At 40.1% G+C, this 19423-nt stretch overlaps 1 protein-coding gene across 4 annotated transcripts in view; it reads left to right on the top strand.

Annotated features, from left to right (window-relative positions):
* LOC102739966 (multiple C2 and transmembrane domain-containing protein 2) overlaps positions 1–19423 on the top strand; it is a 130321-nt gene that overhangs the window by 62362 nt on the left and 48536 nt on the right. For 2 of the 4 annotated variants that reach the window (XM_081831598.1, XM_081831597.1), the window contains exons 7-9: positions 1391–1426; positions 12072–12236; positions 14443–14573. In XM_081831598.1, coding sequence (XP_081687724.1) covers positions 1391–1426; positions 12072–12236; positions 14443–14573 — 332 coding nt within the window. Of the gene's footprint in view, positions 1–1390; positions 1427–10397; positions 10701–11572; positions 12237–14442; positions 14574–19423 lie in introns of those variants that run through there. The other 2 variants (XM_081831599.1, XM_081831600.1) reach the window with 2 other exon arrangements.

Below are 19423 nucleotides of genomic sequence, written 5' to 3'. Positions count from 1 at the left end.
CAGGATTGTGAAGATGGAGATTATCAAATATAGTGTTTGGCATGGGGTAGGCTGTCAATATATGGTAGCTCTTAGTAGTGTAGTAAGCTGACAGGGATATTTATTTTCCATTAATTTCCTTATCTATTTTGTTTATCTTTTATGATTGTTAAAAAAAATCAAATGAGTCATATGTCAGAGAGCCCTAAATAGACAGGTGTACCTCTAAGATGGTAGTTAATTTTGGTGGTTGTTTGGGTGAAAATATTTGTCAGTATGATGTTGGGAAAATAGAAAAAGAACTGATTTTAATACCCAGGTTGTAACATCTATTAACTCCCCAGCACATGCTAAATGTTGGAGCTCACAGTTTCACCAGGGGAGGTGTTTTTAATAAAGAGTATGTTCAAGTCATTTCTGTACAGTGTTTTAGTTGCTGGTCACTGGAATGTAAGTGCATTTCCCCCAAAGACTGTTTATTTTCTGGTTTCTAATTGATTGCGAAGACGTATTGGCAAAGTGGATAGGTCATTTGCCTAAAGGTATTTTTTCTTAAGCATAATAGTAAATGTGGTCTGCTCGATTAGATTCATAATTGCGCTGTAATCTCCCAAATTTATCCAAGTTTTAACATCCAGTTAGCTGGTTAACCAGCCAGAGTAGAGCTTCACAGTCCTGGACGGTGACAGGGGTAATGAGAGGATTTTGCTAGGAAAGAATTTTAATTGTAGACGAAATTCAGCAGTCTTAGCATGACAAATGAGAGATCAGAAGAGAACAGTGGTGAAGTTACTTGCTGTTCAGAAAATTTGTTCTTCCCTCCCTTGGTGCTGTATTAGCCTATTTTTCTTAATTGTGCAGGAACAGCTCAGATTTTTTCCTCCTGTTATCTTAAAGATTGAGATTTGATCATTGGGCGTAAATGGAATGATTTTTTTTTTTTCAGTATCTAAAAGTATGGAAGCCTAAGCATGCACTAACATTGTCCATGAACTTCTTAAATATTTTTAGAATACTATCTAAATATTTCAAGTAGGAGAAATCTGCCTTTGCAATTTGCTTTTAGACATGAAATTATAGAGCTTTAAGGCAATTAAAAGCATTTTAAGGGTCGAGAGCCTTCTCATACTAAGAACTGGTACTTCTAAAGATTGAACAGTATTCATATTTCCTGTCTTCTTCTTATTGAATACTAGGAGAAAATGATGTCACACAACCACAGAAATGTGATTTTTCTGTTTCCATTTTCTTGCTCAAATGTGTTTTCTCTGTAACCTCAGAACTTGGGTGTTAGTTGTTTGAATAGTGTGTGCACCATCTAACTAATATAATAACGGAATTATGTTATTAATGATTCTATTTCTCTCTTTCCTTTTGCCATTTTTCACCATCCAATGGATTCAAACTCCAGCGTTGGTCAAATCGGAAACGATTGAGTACCAGCAAGGTAAATATACTTGTCTTTTTCTGTACGTCATTTGGGGAAAAGTTCATCTTTGTTGCAAACACAGATGTGCACTTGATTGGTATTATCCAACCTTTATACATAGTAACAGCATTCTCTTCTTCTCACTGTTGCTGCAAATAAGAAGGAAACAACCTCCCTTTTAAATTTCATTTAATTAAGGGCATAGCCAGATGTTGGAACTTATACATGTTTTCGTGGTGACATTTTATATGTACCAGGCATGTTAGAATGTTACACTTCATTAAGCCCGGATTATTTGGAGTTTAGTGTTGTTAGAATTCGTCCTTTAGGAAGTTATATACCACTAGATAGAAACTAGCTTTGGTGTTGTAGGGGCAATGAAAAGATTAATGGAGAGGAGTATGTGGTATATTTTATAAATCTCTCTTCTATTAGTCTTATTTTACCATTTGTTACCTTTGTTGCGGAGAGTTTTCTTGAAAGATTTCTTCATGAAGTACCAGTGATTTTTTTTTTTTACATTGCTAGTATCTTTTTAAGCAATTATAAACTGTTGTCCAATTCGTAAAAGCTCTCTGTGTACAAGGTAAGAAAGCATTGTTAATCTGTCTGGTTATTAAATTAGTACGTTGTGAGTGACTACATGTCAAAATTGGTGGGAACATGAACAAAACCAAAAAAGTATTCATACCTTAATTTCACTGCTCTGCTACTTTTTAAAGAGAAAGAACCAACATGGAGGTTACCGTGATGTGTGTGTGTGTGTGTGTGTGTGTGTGTGTGTGTATTTGGCAGATACCCCTGCAGTCCTTATATATACATTGTATATACGTTGACACACACACTTAAATGCACAAATGCATGCCCACTCTCATTTCTAACCTCATGGTACTTCAGGTGTTTACTTCTCGTAAAATAAGGCAATTGAAACAAAGGCTTTGTGAGTTTGTGAAAGTGTGTGTTTGTGTGTGTGTGTGTGTGTGTGAAAGAGAGAGAGAGGGGCAGAATTGTCCCCTGACTAGCACTAGTCATTTGGGAAGAAAGACAAACTTTCCAAACCTTTTTTAAAATCCAAAGGGGGGCGCCTGGGTGGCTCAGTCGTTAAGCGTCTGCTTTCGGCTCAGGTCATGATCCCAGGGTCCTGGGATCGAGCCCCGCATCGGGCTCCCTGCTCCGCGGGAAGCCTGCTTCTCTCTCTCCCGCTCCCCCTGCTTGTGTTCCCTCTCTCGCTGTGTTTCTCTCTGTCAAATAAATAAAATCTTTAAAAAAAAAAAAAAATCCAAAGGAATCAAAGCCCACCTCTTAATAAAATGTATATCCTTTGCATTTTATACACTCTAAAAATGACAATAAGTTGTTTTATTAACCAGTTCACTTGGTTTACAAGACTGTTTTTTTGTGGGGTTTTTTTTTTTAGAAATAAAATTTAGAGAACATTAATAACGTGAAGCTGTCTCAAAAATTCCTCCAACTTTTGTCTTATTCCTTTATAGTCACTAGAGGGTAGAAGAACATCATTTCTTGCCACAGAAGGGAGCCCCGCTCTTGCTCTCCCATATTAAGAGCTTCTGTAACCATCTGAAGCAGTAAAGTTTCCCGGCATGCTTTGGACAAGCCTGACAAAGCAGTATTTTCTCGTTTATTGATTCTCCTGCTGCACTAAAACACTGGTAGTGTACATCAATAACCATCTTTAGTTAGGGAGCTCCGGCCTGTGGAAGAGCTCTGGCAGTTTGTGGGAGAACATAAAGGCTAGAAAGAAAAATTGTGAGCTTGGGGAATATTGGAGTCTAGGGAGGACAGGAGAGGTTATGGGAGAATGACCAAAGGAATGAGGAGGGAGAGAAGAAATGTTGACGGCCTGGATAAAGATATCACAAATACGAAAGGCGCAGAGGATCCTGGAGAGCAGTATTTATATCTGTACTGCAGACTTGTGTCTTACCACTGAGCTGCTGTGTTCTTTTTTCTCCTCTTGCGGTCGTTTCCAGAATTTTGACTTCGGTGCGCTGGGCTCAGAGACTTAATAAATGCCCAGACTTGGGGCCTGTGTTTAATAAAACCTTCAATGAGTAGAGCTCATTGAATGCCACTCATGATCTTACATGAGAGATGCAGTTTATGTGTTGGTGAAGAATTTCAATTGTTAGGTTGACTTTTTGCTACTTAGAGTTGGCAGTTTTTGCGGAGGAAGTGAGGGAGCTTCTAATTTGACTTATGAAAATGAGTCCCATGGAAAATCTGTAGGCGTGATGATTAACCCTCCGTAAAAGTAGTTAAAATACCCTGATCGACCTATCTTGGTATTTTTTAAACTGAAAGCTTCTTTTTTTTTTTAAGGCTTTCCATATTACATTTAAAAATGAGGCAACAGAAGTTTGACATAGAGAAGATTACTACGCTATGAGTATCTAAAATTTTACTAGTCCTAAGTAATATATTCTCTATAAAATGTCATTGACTTTTTCACCTCAATCTTAGTCTTTTAATGGCTTAACTTTATTTGGGTAATTGCCTCTTATACCCCATAAGTTTATAATTTTGCACCATCCAAAGGGGCCCAGAATGGCAGACTCTCTTCTAAAGTGTTTTCTTACTCCATTGACCTTGACCGTAATGTAGTAAATATGTAGAGATTGCCTTTAAAAAAAGTGGGTTTTGGTTTCACCCAGAGCCTCTGTTTACCTTCTGATGAGCATTTTAACATGAGAATTGAGAATTTGATTTAACAGGGCCTGAATCAGATAAATAGCTCTTTTTAGCTATTTATTATACATAATCTTTTCTGTGAGTAGACCTGTTTCCAAATCTTACTCTCTTTCTAATGCATTTAACACTTAGAGAAAATTAACAGCAGTGACTTCTTTAATATCAGATAGTTTAATGGGGGAAAAAAAAAACCCGACAATGATAAAAGATGGAATTGAGAAATCACTGATTGTATTTAGAAATCTGCACCCACACCCACACCCTTCCCCTGTGCTTTCTTTGGGTCTTTGCTGGTCCTGTGGCTGATCACAATTCCCCTTTCCTAGAATTTCCTTTATTGTACATGCATTTGTCCTGCAATAAATAACAATTTTTTACATAGCCCCTCTTTTGACCACTGGTTTATACTGGGTATACCAGTAATCCAAAGTAAGAGACTTGACCTATACGAACTCTGTGAAATTAGTTGACTAGTGGTGCCAGTCTTTGGGCTGTTCAGCTTCATATTCTTCTGTCTTTGTTCCTGTCTGTTATTACAGAGGCTGATAACCACAGGATATGTTTCCTAGGTTCCCCTGTCAGGTGGCCTCCAGCTGGCTTTATACCATGAGAGGAATTGGTAGGATACTACCGGGTAGGAGAATTTCTACGGTATAGCTCCCTTTTCCCTCTGTTTCATGTGGTGTCTGGACATGGACAGTATTTTGCATTTTCCCTTAGACCTGCCATGGTTTCAGCTTCTACCAGGTGAGTCTGACCCTAGTCCAGGGCTTGCAAAACCTCACCCAAGGGCACAAATCCAGCCCTATGTCTGTGTTTGCAAGTAATGTTGCAACACAGCGGTACCCATCTGGGTAAGCATTGTCTCTACCTGGCAGCTGCAGAGTACTGTAGTTGGGGCAGAGACCTAACAGCCTGAAGCCTGAATACTTACTCTCTGGACCTTGGTAGGGAAAATTTGAACCCCCCCCCCTCCCCCGCCAGCTCCAGCCCCAGAGTGTTAGGGAGGGCTTCATTCTGTTGCCTACCTTAGGTTTTCTTAGCCCTGTCTGTTTGGTCTCTCAGGCATCCTATACCTGAGACCAGTTCTCGGCATTATATCCCCTCTATTTTCAGTACCCATTGTGGTTCTCTTTTCCCATTGGATTCTGATGCAACCTATAGGGGCTAAGCCTTTGCTATTGGCTTTTTTTTGGATACTTTTAAAGTTGCCATTACTTTGTAAGAATCATGAATCACAGGATAAGTATTCTGCATGAATTTGGGTTATACCCTCTCTGTTTTCCTTTGAGTTTATTCCTTTTCCTCTATCTGTCCCTCTGTTTCTGTCTGACATCTAAGACTTATGGAAAGCAGTCTATAAATCTATAGAACTATCTCTATATCCATCCATATATCTAATCTCATTTGTCTATATTATCTGTCTGTATCTCTTTAACCTAATTTATTGTCTGTCTGTATGTCTGTCTGTCTATCGGTCATCTGTCTCGAATTCGCACTGCGTGGGCCCAAAGCTGAATCTCTTAACCCCGATGTCTCTGCTGCCTTGTTATGAAGTCTAGGTCAGCATTAACCTGGGCAGAAAGACCTCTAGGGGCTTTTCTCATTTCTGGGGGTCTCAGTCATGTTCAGGTAAGGCCATGAATCTGTTGGCACTCTCCAATCTCATGTGTTCTCCGGACCAGAAAAGCAGAGCCACTGCCTCGCAAAAGTTTTCATCAAATGTCTCCTCTCAATGATGTAAGAGTCCACTTTGGCCCAAATCCTGTCACTGAGCACATACTAGCTTGGCCAGAATACTGTCCTGAGGATTCAGAGATGAACTGGACTTGGCCATTGTGATTGCTGAGTCAGCGGGAGACGAGAGTAGGGAGGTAGGAGTATTTGGAGGGCGTGGTTAGACCCTATGCTAGCCTTGCAGGTGGGCTGAAAGCTGGGGACAGAGAAAGACTGCAGTGAATCTTCCCAAATGAGAGGGAGGAAGAAGTGAATTGAGATACAACCATATAAAATAATGTGGTCCATGGCAAGTGCTCCAAAGCATTTATTATCAGGCTTCAACCAATTGGGTTTTCAAAGTGGAGACCCTGGGACCAGCAGCATCAGCATCACCTGGAAATTGTTAGAAATGTGAATTCATGACCCACCCCACCCTCCCAACATTTCGGACCTCTTGAATTAATCTCTGTGGTTGGAGCTCAGCAATGTTTTAGTAAGCCTTGCAGGTGATTCTGAAGCAGGTTCAAGTTTGAGAACCGCTGGTGTGGACTTGGGTCTGCGTTGGGGTGTTCGAAGAGCAGGAGACAAAGCTAGAAGCTAGAAGACAAAGCTGCTAAGTCTTAGGTAGTGGTGGGATTAGGATGAAGCGAGAGCATTGTCCAGAGCGCAAAACATCTTACAGGTGCTCAGGGGCCAGCCCTGCCCGTTGCAGAAGCCTGAGAGTGAGTACTTTGCTTGCTCCACTGTACAGGGAGGTAGGGCAGGTCCTGGATAGGGATGCCCTTGAAGTATTGTACCTGAAGGAGAGACCTAGAAACGTGCAACACAGAAGGGAATCCAGAAATACTGCATACTGGGTGTTTAACTACATATGAGCACAGCATTTAACTTTGAACTTCTAGGGGTTAGGGTGAAAAAGAAAATCTTGTTGAATCATGTAGCCTTCATGTTTTTTTTTTTTTTCATTTAGGTTTTAAGGATAGGAAATGTGTTAGAAGCATTTTCCTGGTCTGAATCCCTGAGAAATGGGTATTTATAGACTGTATCAAATTTTTAAAATATCTTCCATCTTTTATTTCGGAGTGCAAAAACTGAGCAATGGCATTTTTTCACAATGAAAAAAATGTTAAATTTGGTATAAAACTTTTCTAGCTAATGTGTCTGTACAACCTGCAGGTTATTCATTATCCTTGGGACTATAATCTAGTCCTCATGTACAACTATAAATCTCATGGTCCATGTCCATGTCCTTGTGGGAAATTTAAAAGGCTTTCTTTATATCCTTACGCAAAGATTTTTTTTTGTGTGTGTGGTTCTAAGAGAATTTATGCCTACAGGATCCTCTTCAGATGATATAAGAAGCTGCCAGGAGCTTCTCTGGGAGCCTGTTGCATGAATGTATGGATCTTCTCATGTCATGCTATAAAAGCTGTTGACAATGAACAGTTGTTTTACATGTGAAAAAAAAAAAAAAGCTTGGAGTATTTCAGGGAAACCTTTTATAGACTGAATGTTCTCCCTTAGCTTTTCTAAGCAACACCAACAGAGTTGAATCTTGTTTTGTTGTTCATTTAGCTTACAAAGTTAGTTAATTTTTTTCCATGCATTTGTTTCCACTGACACCTCCTTTCTCACAAAGACCTAGGAAAACTAACTCATGAGAGTCAAAATAGGACGCGTTGGTGGCATTAGAATCCCTATTTTCATATTCCTGTAACTGAGATCATAGAGAAAGTACCCACACAGTATTTGGCACCTAGTAAGTATTCCTTCCTAGAAAAATCTTGTGAACATATTTTCCCGCTGCCCCTCTCTTTCATTTCTATCTTTTAAAAATTTGGTTGGTATTTTGTCCCACCCAAGGGAGGGCTTTGGATAATCGTCCTGTGGTATTGGTCAGCATGGTCTGTTCTGGAGTGTGGCCTAGATGACTTTTGATGATTGCTTTTGATGACTTTAGGCTGTGGCCCCAGCTCCTGAACTGCATCCTACTCCTTTCAAGATCTTTCTTTACTCCTAACCCCTCTGCCATTCTTCCTGGCCCACAACAGAGAGGAAGCACCTTGCTGACATGCGTGTCATTTCTGGGTTTTCTTCTGCATCGTGCCAAGAGACTGGAGTCCACATCACCGTCTCCCCAGCATGCCACTTGGCCGGAATCCTACAATAAGGCATGTGGTCAAGCCGTAATCCATTTTATATGTCCCAGGAATGATAGTCGTTCACTGTTTTGGGAGTCTGTGCCTAGATCACAAACTTGTGAAGATTCTCCACAGTTCTTACCTTCAGCTTTGCTCTCTCTTTTTTTTTTTTTAAGATTTTATTTTGTTTATTTGAGAGAGAGAATGAAATAGAGCATGAGAGGGGGGAGGGCCAGAGGGAGAAGCAGACTCCCCGCTGAGCAGGGAGCCCGACGCGGGGCTCGATCCCAGGACTCCAGGATCATGACCTGAGCTGAAGGCAGTCGCTTAACCAACTGAGCCACCCAGGTGCCGAGCTTTGTTCTCTTTTTACCCTTCCTTCCTTGTCCCTGAGATTGTCATGACCCAGAAGTAAATTGTTCCTGAAGCTTTTCATTTTTCTGAAAGTCAGTATGTTTTTTTCCTTTTTTCTTTTCTTTTTTTTTTTTTTAAGATTTATTTATTTTAGAGAGAAAGATTGTGTGGGGAGAGGGGCAGAGGGAGAGAGAGAATCTCAAGCAGACAGATGACTCCCTGCTGAGCATAGAGCCTGAGGTGGGACTAGATCCCACAACCCTGAGACCAAACCATGACCTGAGCCAAGAGTCAGACTCTTAACCAGTTGAGCCACCCGGGTGCCCCATGGAAGTCAGTATGTTTCTAAGTTAAATATCATACCTCGTATTTACTGGTAATAACTAACGTGTGTGCTTCAGATGGAAGTCATGATTTCTATTCAGAGAAAGGGCGTGGATTTGGTGGGGCGGGGGATGAGGAAGAAAGAGAGCCTATGAATGAAACAACATAGAAACAGTGAAAGGTTCTGATCCTTTGGGAGGAAGGAGAAAAATAACAAAACCCTGATGTACTATATTTTATCCTTTATGTCAGCTGAGAAATTAGGGTCAGGACCCAGAAACTTTGCTCTATCTCCTGGTGTTTGTTTCAGCTCAGGTGGGGTGGGCTTCTCCTTTGATGGGTCATTTCCTTCTCTCCTTTCACATTCCAAGCTGCATTAAGATGACAAATTTCACTTATAGGCTCAGGCACAGACATGAAAACCTGAGCCATGGAGTTAGCAGAGTGAGTGCAGAAGAGTGGATTTATTGTGGGGAGAAAGGGATCGTTTGAAGAGCACAAAAGATTTGGGGAGCCCAGCTCTGAATCAGAGCTCACAGAGGATGGCCCCTACCATACCTGCCCCTCCCCACTGACTCTGCTCTTAAGCCTCATCACTTGTCTCAAGGCTGAAGACAAATAAATGTTAAAGTAATTAAGATACTTCTTTAGAGCACACATACACACACCCCAGAATATGTTGCTCATAGACAAAATTTTATTTGGACATAACCTTGTAGTGGGTTTTGCAGAAAGATTGAGGGTAAAACAAGGAGAATAAAGGCCCTGTGTTCTTTTTCTATCTGTGAACTCTGAAGTAAATAGTTCACTTTTCCTACCCTGCCTTTAGTAAGGGGGAAAAAAAAATCTTGGACGGCAAAGACCAAGTCCGTCACATCAAACATGACTGCGTTAAATACTAAAATGTTCAAAGTCCGACTGAGATAGATAAAGGCTTTGATGGAAAGTGGATATTTCCCAGGGACATTACAAGCAATAATCCAGATGTTATGGTGTAATGCAACGAGTGTCCGTGGATAGATCAGGAGCTCCAGCCAAGCCGCGCCTGATGTAGGCCTTAGCCTTGCCCTCCCATGCTGTTCCGCCATATGGAACCTATCTCTCGGCCCCCTTAATAACCAGCTTTGGATTCCATTTTCACAGAGCTCATAGAGCTAAGTGGGGCTGTTTTATGGACAAGTTAGATAGAAGCCTTTCCAAGATAAACATCCAATTTGAAATTAGGACATACCAAGCCACAAAATTATTTTAGGGCATATTTCATGGAAGCACTGCCATTTTTCTTAGGCAGTTGCCAGACTGTAGGATGCCCTTTGATCCCTTGTGGACATTACTCCCTTCTTTATAAAAAGGATTTTGAAATAGTTGCAGTGTTTAGGGAGGAATATATCTGTCGGAGCTTTGAAGCATGGTCATGGGACAGGTCATGCCTTAGCTTGTTGGTTGGCAAGTCAAACTTTAAAAAGAAAAAAATTAAAAAAAAGGAATTATAGCAGGATATATGAATCCAAATCTCATTTTTCTTTTAAAGGTAGAAGTTTTCAGCCCGTGTACCTAATAAGCTATAAAATGTATTCAGTGTATCCAGATCTATATGCTTACATATAGATTTATAAACACATATGCATATGTTTATATATGCGTCTATTTATATGCTGTGTTCTTTAATAAACATGAAATTGCTTAACTTTAATTTTTCATAAAGCTTCATTATTGAATATATTCTATCCACAAACGAACTGGAAACAGAGGTTAAGAAAGGATTGTCCATGTTCTCCAGAGGAGTGGGATTTTTTTTTTTTTCTTTTTAAAATCTCACGCACCCTCCCTACTCTCTCAGCACCTCCAAAACTCGTGTGTGTGCATGCACGCACACACACACGCGCCTGCGTTTTAAGAGAAAAGCAACACAGATGTGAGGTTTGAGAGTGTAGATTTTCTTAAATGTGTTTTGTTTAAGGCAGTCACAGAATGACCAACCAAATGCTTGGTGTGGTACTCCTGCATCATTTTTAAAAGTGGTGGAGTGACATGTGTTGGATGAGGTAAGCTGGTATATAATTAATATGATACTGACATACCATTTGTTGTGATAAATTGTGACTAACTGGTGTCCGAGCAAATTGGTGTCTGAATGATCTCGAAGATATATTGAGTAGACGACAGGAATGAATATATAGTGTTAGAAATTCATTGCTTTGCTGTGGTACTTGATGCCATTTACATTCTTCAGTCCATTTATTTCCCCTTCAAATAAAGCAGTGTATGCTTGTACTGTTTCATGTTATTGAGCGGCGAACGTAAATGAACTCCGCCAACTAAATGCAGCGTGTGGATCATGTGGGGATCCTCATTCAGACAGACTAACCATAAAAAAAAGACATGGTTGAGACCCTTCAGGGAAATGTGGATATGTGCTGGGTATTTAATGATATTAAGGGAATTATGGTTACTTTTGTGGAGTGTGATCATGGCATGGTGCTTATGGAAAACCAAATACGGATTTTTGCTTTCAAATATTTCAGCCAGAGAAAAATAGTGAAGGGATACATGAAATCAGATTGGCAAAATGTTGAATCAGATGAATAAGTACGTGGAGATTTATATACCATTCTCTCTACCTTTGTGTATGTTTGAAAATTTACATAATGGAAATTAAAAATAAATAAAGTGTGCTTGTCCTCTTTATAATTTAATAATAGGGGATGTTTGCTTTTTTCTATATTCTGTTTAAGGTGTGTGTGAGTGTGCATGAGTAATATAATTTAGAAAAGGAAAAAAAAAAGTAAGTTAACAGTTACTGAATCTCTACTGGATCCCAGGCACCATGCTAAGGGCTTTCTACATCCTTCCCCTCCCTGCAGATCTGCAAAGCTCATTTGGCTGGCTAGCTGATGGCAGGCTGGATCTGGAGTTGTGAATCTCAGTGGTGTTGGGTTTTTTAGTAGTAGCTCAAGGAATACAGGGAAGTGTGGACAGATTCAAGTGTGAAGGATAAATTCAAAACCATTATTTCTAAATACCCGGAGGAATTTTGTTTCCCTGCAAAGCAGTGCCTTGCTCTTCTCTCTCTGTTTCCCAGAATTCCCTTCTTCCCTTCCTACTATTAAAATAGCTGAAGGCCCTGATGAAGAATTCCTACCAAGGAGCACATCTGGGTGGGAGTATAGGCCAGTGCCAAATCCAAGTGTTGCTCCCAATCATCCTTCACTATATTGTTACAAGTCCGGTGCTCGAGAAGGAAATCACATAACTGTGCTTGCAGGTTTGCAAAATCAATGAAGACTAATAACACTTTCACCAGTCAGGGAGTGCTATTCATAATCCCATATTGAAAGCTGGAATTCCTGTGATCACCAAAGTCACACTCAAGAATTATCAGCAAGTTTATATGTCATCTTCATTCTTTGCTTTAGTCCTCTTTGATACGTAACCTGCGGCTCTCAGAGTCCTTGAGAAAGAACCAACTTTGGAACGGGATTATAAGTGTAACGTTGTTGGAAGGGAAGAATGTCTCAGGAGGAAGCATGACAGAGATGTTTGTCCAGTTAAAACTGGGAGATCAGAGGTGTAAAAGTAAGGTAAGTTCTGTCAATTCCTTAAGAAGTACAAGATCTTTCATAATAAAGGAACTGAAAAAAAATGTTTTCCACTCTGAATTTCACAAGAAGAGGAGAAATTTATTTTTAACCCTCGTAACTTTATTAGGAGCATTCCAGACAACAAAATAATTGTATAGCTGCAGTCAATTAATATACCTATTGGCTTGCTTAGCATAATTTATTTTAATATAGTAACTGGAGCAAGAGAAAGCTTATTAAATAACAGATTTGGATGCATGATTTATTTTTGTTTTGAAAATAAGCAAACATTGTTTCAAAGATTGCAGGAAAGGTATAATTAAATATTTTCAAAATCCTACAAAAATAAAATCGTGTAATATATTTGGGTGAAAACAGTCGAGATAACGAAAAATATTTTCAAAATCATATACTATTTGCTTTCTCTTACTTGTTAGTATTAACACGAAAAATAGACATTTGATGCTGGTTGTTGTGATTTTTTTTTTTAAACTGAAGTATTAGTGATTTGTTTTGAACAAAAGTAATGGCATTTTTAGCTGCCTTTAAAACTCAATCACCTTACTTTCCTGAAACAAATTCCACTTAATTTTTAATCTTAGTAATTTGGTGTGGTTTTTATTTCAAAAACCATAGTCTCCAAATCATGATAATGAATTCATTTTGCATAACTGTCAGACAGGAATATTTCCTAGGTTTTATGGATTGGGGGAACTAGGGTACTTGAAAGTTGTCACTTGCCAAAAGCCATGTAGAAACAAACAAACAAACAAAACAAAACATTGGTGGAAGATTTTGAAAATAGACCCGAGGATATTTGCAATTTGGACTTTACAGTGTAGAGGACATGACACATGCAGACCAGTGCAGTTGGGAAGTGATTTAGGGAGCAAGAGGTTTCTCTGTTGCATGCTCTTCAGTGCAAAATCAAACATTAAACATCACTTACTCCACCACAAGGAGTAAAGAATTGAAGCTCACACTGGAGAATCATTTTTGAGAAATGTGAAAAATTCTGAGTGAGTTACAGCAGAATTAGAAATATGATTATTTTAATCAGGTAGTTTCAGGCTGTACCTGACAGCAAATGTATCCAGGGTGAACACATCTCTCCACTAAGATTCCTTTAGCCAGCCCAGGGTCAGGCTAAGGATTTATAGAAAAATTATTCATTGCTAAGTACACTTTGCCCTTTGGACTAAGGTGGAGTGCAGAATTAGTCCAGTATTTGCTACAGTCCCCCTTGGGGAATGTCACATTTAATTTGTGGTCAAATATTTTTTTCCCTGTGGTTTCTAAATTCTGTGATCTGATATATTAAGCTCAGTGTGAGAAAGAGCTTAAATGATGGTACATGATGTTGGCTACAGCCGATGTCTGAGTTGTCCCTGTTTTCCCTTGCAGGAATAGTTTGGCGCTCGGATTTAATAGTTGACTCAGTGCTTCTAGAGCGTGATAGTCCGTGCCCAGCATTCTTGCTCCATTTTATTCACAAATTCAGTCTCTGGGTAAATGAAACAAAAGCAAAAAATGCTGCTAACAGATCAGACACATAAGCTGTTTGCAGTCACTGGGAGAACACAGAAACACTTGTGAAGTTTTCAAACCAGGCTGTTTACTTTTTTTGGTGTGGCTATAGTGAGGCTTCTCCGTCTTTCTCTCACTCCAGTGACTGGATTCAGTAAACTCAGATTTTAAAAACAGGCAGCAGTGTCCCAGTGACGGGTTTTTCATGCAGTGCATCGGACAGATGTGAATGAACATCTCAGCCTGCTAATTTATATGCTTCTTAAGCCAGCACTGAATGGATGTGCTAATAAAACTGTTACTTACTTGCATTCGATTAACCAATGAGGAGTATCTTTTGTAAGAGAGAGCAACTGTAACTGTCTATTGAGATATGTTTTATATGTCTATAATATATATATAATTTATGGTTCCTTGTGGGATAATTCTGGTGGGGTCACTCTTGCTAATGGGCTGGATAAATTCTTGAATCTCCGGGTGAGCTAAACGGGTAGTGATGGTTTGCCAATTCCCGAAATCTCAAAGTCCTTTTTCGTTCCAAAACGGACAGTTTAACTTTCTAAGGGAGAGGCACATCGTCACGATCTCCTGCCGTGTAGAAATGAAATGAATGTCTGTAGCTGCTATAGCAATGAATGGCATTTTAAGAAAATAAATACTATAACTGCATGTTTTCTAGACACTGTGTAAGAGTGCAAATCCGCAGTGGCGGGAACAGTTTGACTTTCACTACTTCTCTGACAGGATGGGCATTTTGGACATTGAAGTGTGGGGAAAGGACAGCAGAAAGCACGAGGAGCGTCTGGGCACGTGAGTCTGCTCTGCTTTCTAACTCATGGGAGATGTGCGTGGAGCTTGTTTCTGCATGAGGCTGGTCAGAGAGAATGTCATGATCTGTTTGGGCTTAGAGTAAAACCTCACATCCTCACCCCAGCAGCCATAAGTAAGCTGGACCCTAACCTGGGGAAAAATCTTGTTTTGTTTTAACTGGTAAATGTCATTTCATGTTGATTAAGACAGAAGAAAATAGTATGTGTCGGGAATTCTTTAAAAAAAGTTATTGTGCCATCTCAGGCTATTTGGGAAATGTTTATGCACAGGTCGGTCCACTTATATGCAGTTTTTTCCCCCAATAAATACAGTACAATACTGTAAATGTATTTTCTCTTCCTTATGATTTTTTTTTTAAAGTAACAGTTTCTTTTCCCTAGCGAACTTTATTGTGAGAATACAGATAACCTACAAAATATGTGTGAACTGTTTATATTATCAGTAGGGCTTCTGATCAACAGAAGAGGGCTATATAGTAGTTGAGTTTTGGGGGAATGAGAAGTTACGCACAGGTTTTGGACTGTGCTGGGGCATTAACACTTCTGACCCCTGTACTGTTCAATAATCAACTGTGTAAATTTCCAGTGTACCCTATAATTTTAGTTTTGCTACTTAGTAAAATACCATATAATTTAGTAAGAAGATGAAGCTAGGTGTCTCAAAATGGTGGGAAAATTTTCAGTGTCCTTGATGAGCTTTGTGGCAAACCATAACGAAATCTATTGAGGCGAGATCTATTTCCTTTCATTTCTTTACTCTGCACCCTCCCAACTTAATTGAGGGGCTTACCCATACGTAACGAGCAATACCATGAATATTATAGGTTCCTTACTGTAGCAATACCATTAAGTGAGATTGTGCCTGCACCATGGCTGGCCCTTGGGAAGTACCATGGAAATGGTGGTGGAAAGATCATCTCTCATCTTACAAATAGCCCTGCAAGTTAGTAGCATTATTCCTTTCCTGTGGAGGAGGGAATAGAGTGCAAGAGGCTTACAATTCACTTGGCCATGGACTTCAGAGCAGTGAATGCCAGGGCTAGGATTCTGTGTTTTCCAAGACCAATTTCTTTCCAAAAAATCACTGCCTTTTGTTCATCCCGTATACATACAATTTGTATCCAAATCTTAAATCTAGGATACAAGCATTCAAAGGGCTCTCAACAGCTGTTTGTCATCTTTTCCAAACCAGAGTCTCTGGAACCCTGGATTCAGAGAGATGCCTGGGGCTCACCACTTGGAGAAAAAGGGGGGGGTTCTAAAACCTCTATCCTGAGGCCAGAGCATCTGAACTTTTACTTCTCTTCTATATTGGGGTTCTAATTGAGGGAACGTCTTATTGCCGAAAGCTGAAAATTGAAAATGACTCCTCTAATAGAAACTCTTGGATTCACTGACGAGGGAATGCAGAGGTCCAGAGCAGTGAATGTTTTTCCATCAGCAGGGAACTTATAGGCAGAAATGGGGCAAGACCTAGCTATCCCAGTACTTCGTGCACTGCTTTTTCTGGGTAAAATACTGAGCACAGCGTCTGGCACACAGACTATTAGCTCTTCTTGCCGTCATCATCCCATCCCTCACCAGCAGCTCTCCTGGGATACTAAGCGGGGTGTTTGGTACCCATGGAACATTCCTGCCGTGTTTTTCCACAGAGGCACCATGTTCCATGGGACTGTCTGGCATGTTGCAGGATGTTTAGTGAATCTGGCTCTTACCCACCTGATACCTGTTGCTTTCCCCAGTTAGTGTGTAGGAAATGCACAAACGCAGAGAACTCTGTGTCCCAAAGCGTTATCTGAGTGGTGGGGATTTGGGCTTCCAGTGATGAATGGCCAATGTGTTATTTTAGGAGGTGCAAAGAATAATACCCTTCCCATTTCACACATCACTGTGCTGTCCTGTTTCCTTCACATAATAGGAAATGCTTTTCCAGATGAGTGTTAAGTTTTTTCTCAGCCACAAAAAATAATTTAAGATGTCCCTTTTCTTCCATGTGTTGTCATCGGAGTATGCATTTATTTTAGTTATTTCCTGTTTGTAACTTAGACGTGTACCTGTCCTAGGGGGTCATGATGTCCTTCCTCTTCATGGATTTTAAAGGATCTTTTTGGTATCCTTTTCCTTTTTCCTCTCCTGAGGTACAAAAGATAACAAAAGCATCTCTTGGGAGCTGGCTACACAGCGTTACCCTGCAGTGGGGTGAAACCTACCCTAAAAATATATACTGCTTCTCAGAGTTAAAGATAAGGTGGTGTCAGCATATGCTGAAACTCACCGACCTGTTACATACTGTTCCTTCCCACTTCAAATTTCTCACTTATTTTCTCCTCATTTCATTTTCTTTGTTGTTGTATTAAGGCTTGGTTATTTTATCCACCCGTGGTTGGGAAATACTTTTTTGCGTGAGGAATCTCTCCGACAGTGTGCATGAGTCATAATTGCCTCCTAAGACATGTTGCATATTTTGTTTTTGGAGAACACCTTGATGCTAGTCATTTAAAGCCCTACATGGCCTCTCTGAAGAAATTCTCATCAGTGAAGCATCCCTTTGCAGGCAGATTGACATGAGGAAAGGAGCACCAGCTTGGAGTCGCACATTCATGGCTTGCTGAACCAGTTTGCTAGCTGTGTGACCTCAGGCAATGGATTTGCTTGTGAAATTGGGCTTTCTTTCCATGCAGTGGGGTCTGGTCAGCAACAGTGTCTATGTGATACCTAGGTCTTTTATCAGCACTTAAATGCTAGATATTATTATTACTATTAATTTTGAGATTGTTCTGTATGACAACTGTAGACCCCCACAACATTTGCAACTAAAATTATGCAATTTAAGAAAAAGAAATATGGCTGGTAAAATTCAGTGTGTATATATATACATATATATATTTTGTATATATATTGCATATATATATATTTTTCAAAACAGTATAGACATTTTTTGAAATTTTTTGCAGAAGGTTGGCAGTGAATATCTTCAAGGACATGGTGCAAAGGACATTTGTTGACTGAAGGATTGAGCAGCAGCATTGGCATTGGTGGGGTGCTAGCTTGGTGATGGTGATGATGAGCCAAGGTCTCAACTGGTGGCATGCTGTTCCCCAAAGGGGTGTCTGGATATGTGTCTCCTGAGTCACATGGAGCTTTCTGAAATCCCCTTGTGTCATGGTTCCCCTGTTGTCTTCCACTGAGCCACAAGTTATTCCCAAGGGGGTCAAGGCTGGTCCCCAGATCCAGCGTCCCCTGGACCATAGTGCCTACGAACTCTAGGGTTTATTCATGAGCAAAACCAAATCAGAACAAAAACAGAAAAATTACCAAAAAAACCCAGTCTCTGATTTTAAAATCCAACAATGGTCCAGAGACAGTGAACTTTTCGGGGGAGTAAGAAATAAAGCTAAGTTGAACCTGCTCCAACTTTTAAACAAAAGGGCAAGAGTATAAATATAGAGTATCCCCTTGTAAACCTGGGCCATTTCAAAACAATTGTATTGTTTTCTTAAAGTCTATTTTACATTTCAAAGTGATTTTAGAGATTAACTCGTTATAGAATATTCTAGGCTTTAGTTTTGAAAAGTTACTAATGAGAAAGTTCGAGTCCATTTTAACTGGGCTACCACAGAATCAACCTGCAGTCCCACATGGTGCCCTGGAAAGTGACTCTGACGTTCTCCCAGTTTATTAGTGACTCTGATGTGGTGGAGGAGTGGGGCTGGGATATTTCTCTGGACAAATTGCACCGTGTGTCGTTGATCTGCTTTTACAACCTGGCTTGACACATTCACCGTTTTCTTCGTGTTCACCCCCTTCCTTCACCTCCAAGATTTACAGCTTTTAAAACTACAGCACTCTTTTCTGCCCCTCGCATTTAAGTTAAAAGCTGGCCAGTCTGTAAAATAAAACAGGGAATTATGGTAATGAATAAGAGGTTAAAAGCTATCATGGCAAGTGAAACTTGAGCAGGTTTGGGTGACTGATATGGCAAAATTATGTGTTGAATTAAAACATTAAAATGCAGCGGGATTAATGGAGAAAGACAAGAACAGGAGGTCAGAAACAATGCTTAAATCAGCACATTCACCGCCTGTAGGCTAGATAGCTTTACTATATGCCTGTAGCAGAAAAAAAGTAGTAATTAAGTCCTTGTCTTCTTCAGGTGAAGAGAACTGTGGACTTTTCAATCTGGGAGGCACCTAGTAAATATATTTATTTCCATTCCTTTCTTATGTAGGGGAGGAATTAGAGAGTGCACAGTATTTAGATGGTTAACAAAAAACACTTGCCTTTGTCATTTGGAGTTCTTGACTTTGAGCTTCATTATGCCACTGGCCTTCATTTTTTGTTTGTTCACTCTATTCAAGAAATACAGAGCACGTCATGTACCGGATACTGCAAAGATTCAGCAGAAAATGACAGTGATGGACGCTATCCTCAGACACTAAAAAGTTTGGGGCTGATTCAAGTTGTCAGGCAGCAGCTTGTGGGGTGGGGGGGAAGAGCAGCTTCCTGGATGAACGGAGATGGGTGGGTTAGCCTGACGAGGAGATTGGAGGAAGAACTTTCAGGAAGATGGAACAACATGGGCAAAGGTCAAGACAGGAGAGAGAAGGCACTCTGAGAAGCTTGAAAGGAATGAGAAGGGTGGGCAGTGTCATGAGATGAGACCTGAGAGCAGAGCAGGAGTGAGGTCACAAAGCCATCCGATTCCATCTCCTGCAAAGGAACAATGGTGGCTTCTCTCTAGACACATGCATGGGGGCCCCTGCTATTTTGTTTCCATAATATAAAGGTTGTTACAGTAGTGGGCTCTTACAGACCAAATATTTTAAGATC

Source organism: Leptonychotes weddellii, chromosome 9 (assembly GCF_054177405.1).
Source record: "Leptonychotes weddellii isolate Sample4059 chromosome 9, ASM5417740v2, whole genome shotgun sequence".
Lineage (NCBI taxonomy): Eukaryota > Metazoa > Chordata > Mammalia > Carnivora > Phocidae > Leptonychotes > Leptonychotes weddellii.
The sequence above is the reverse complement of the archived record's forward strand: the minus strand, read 5'-3'. Positions and strand labels throughout refer to the sequence as shown.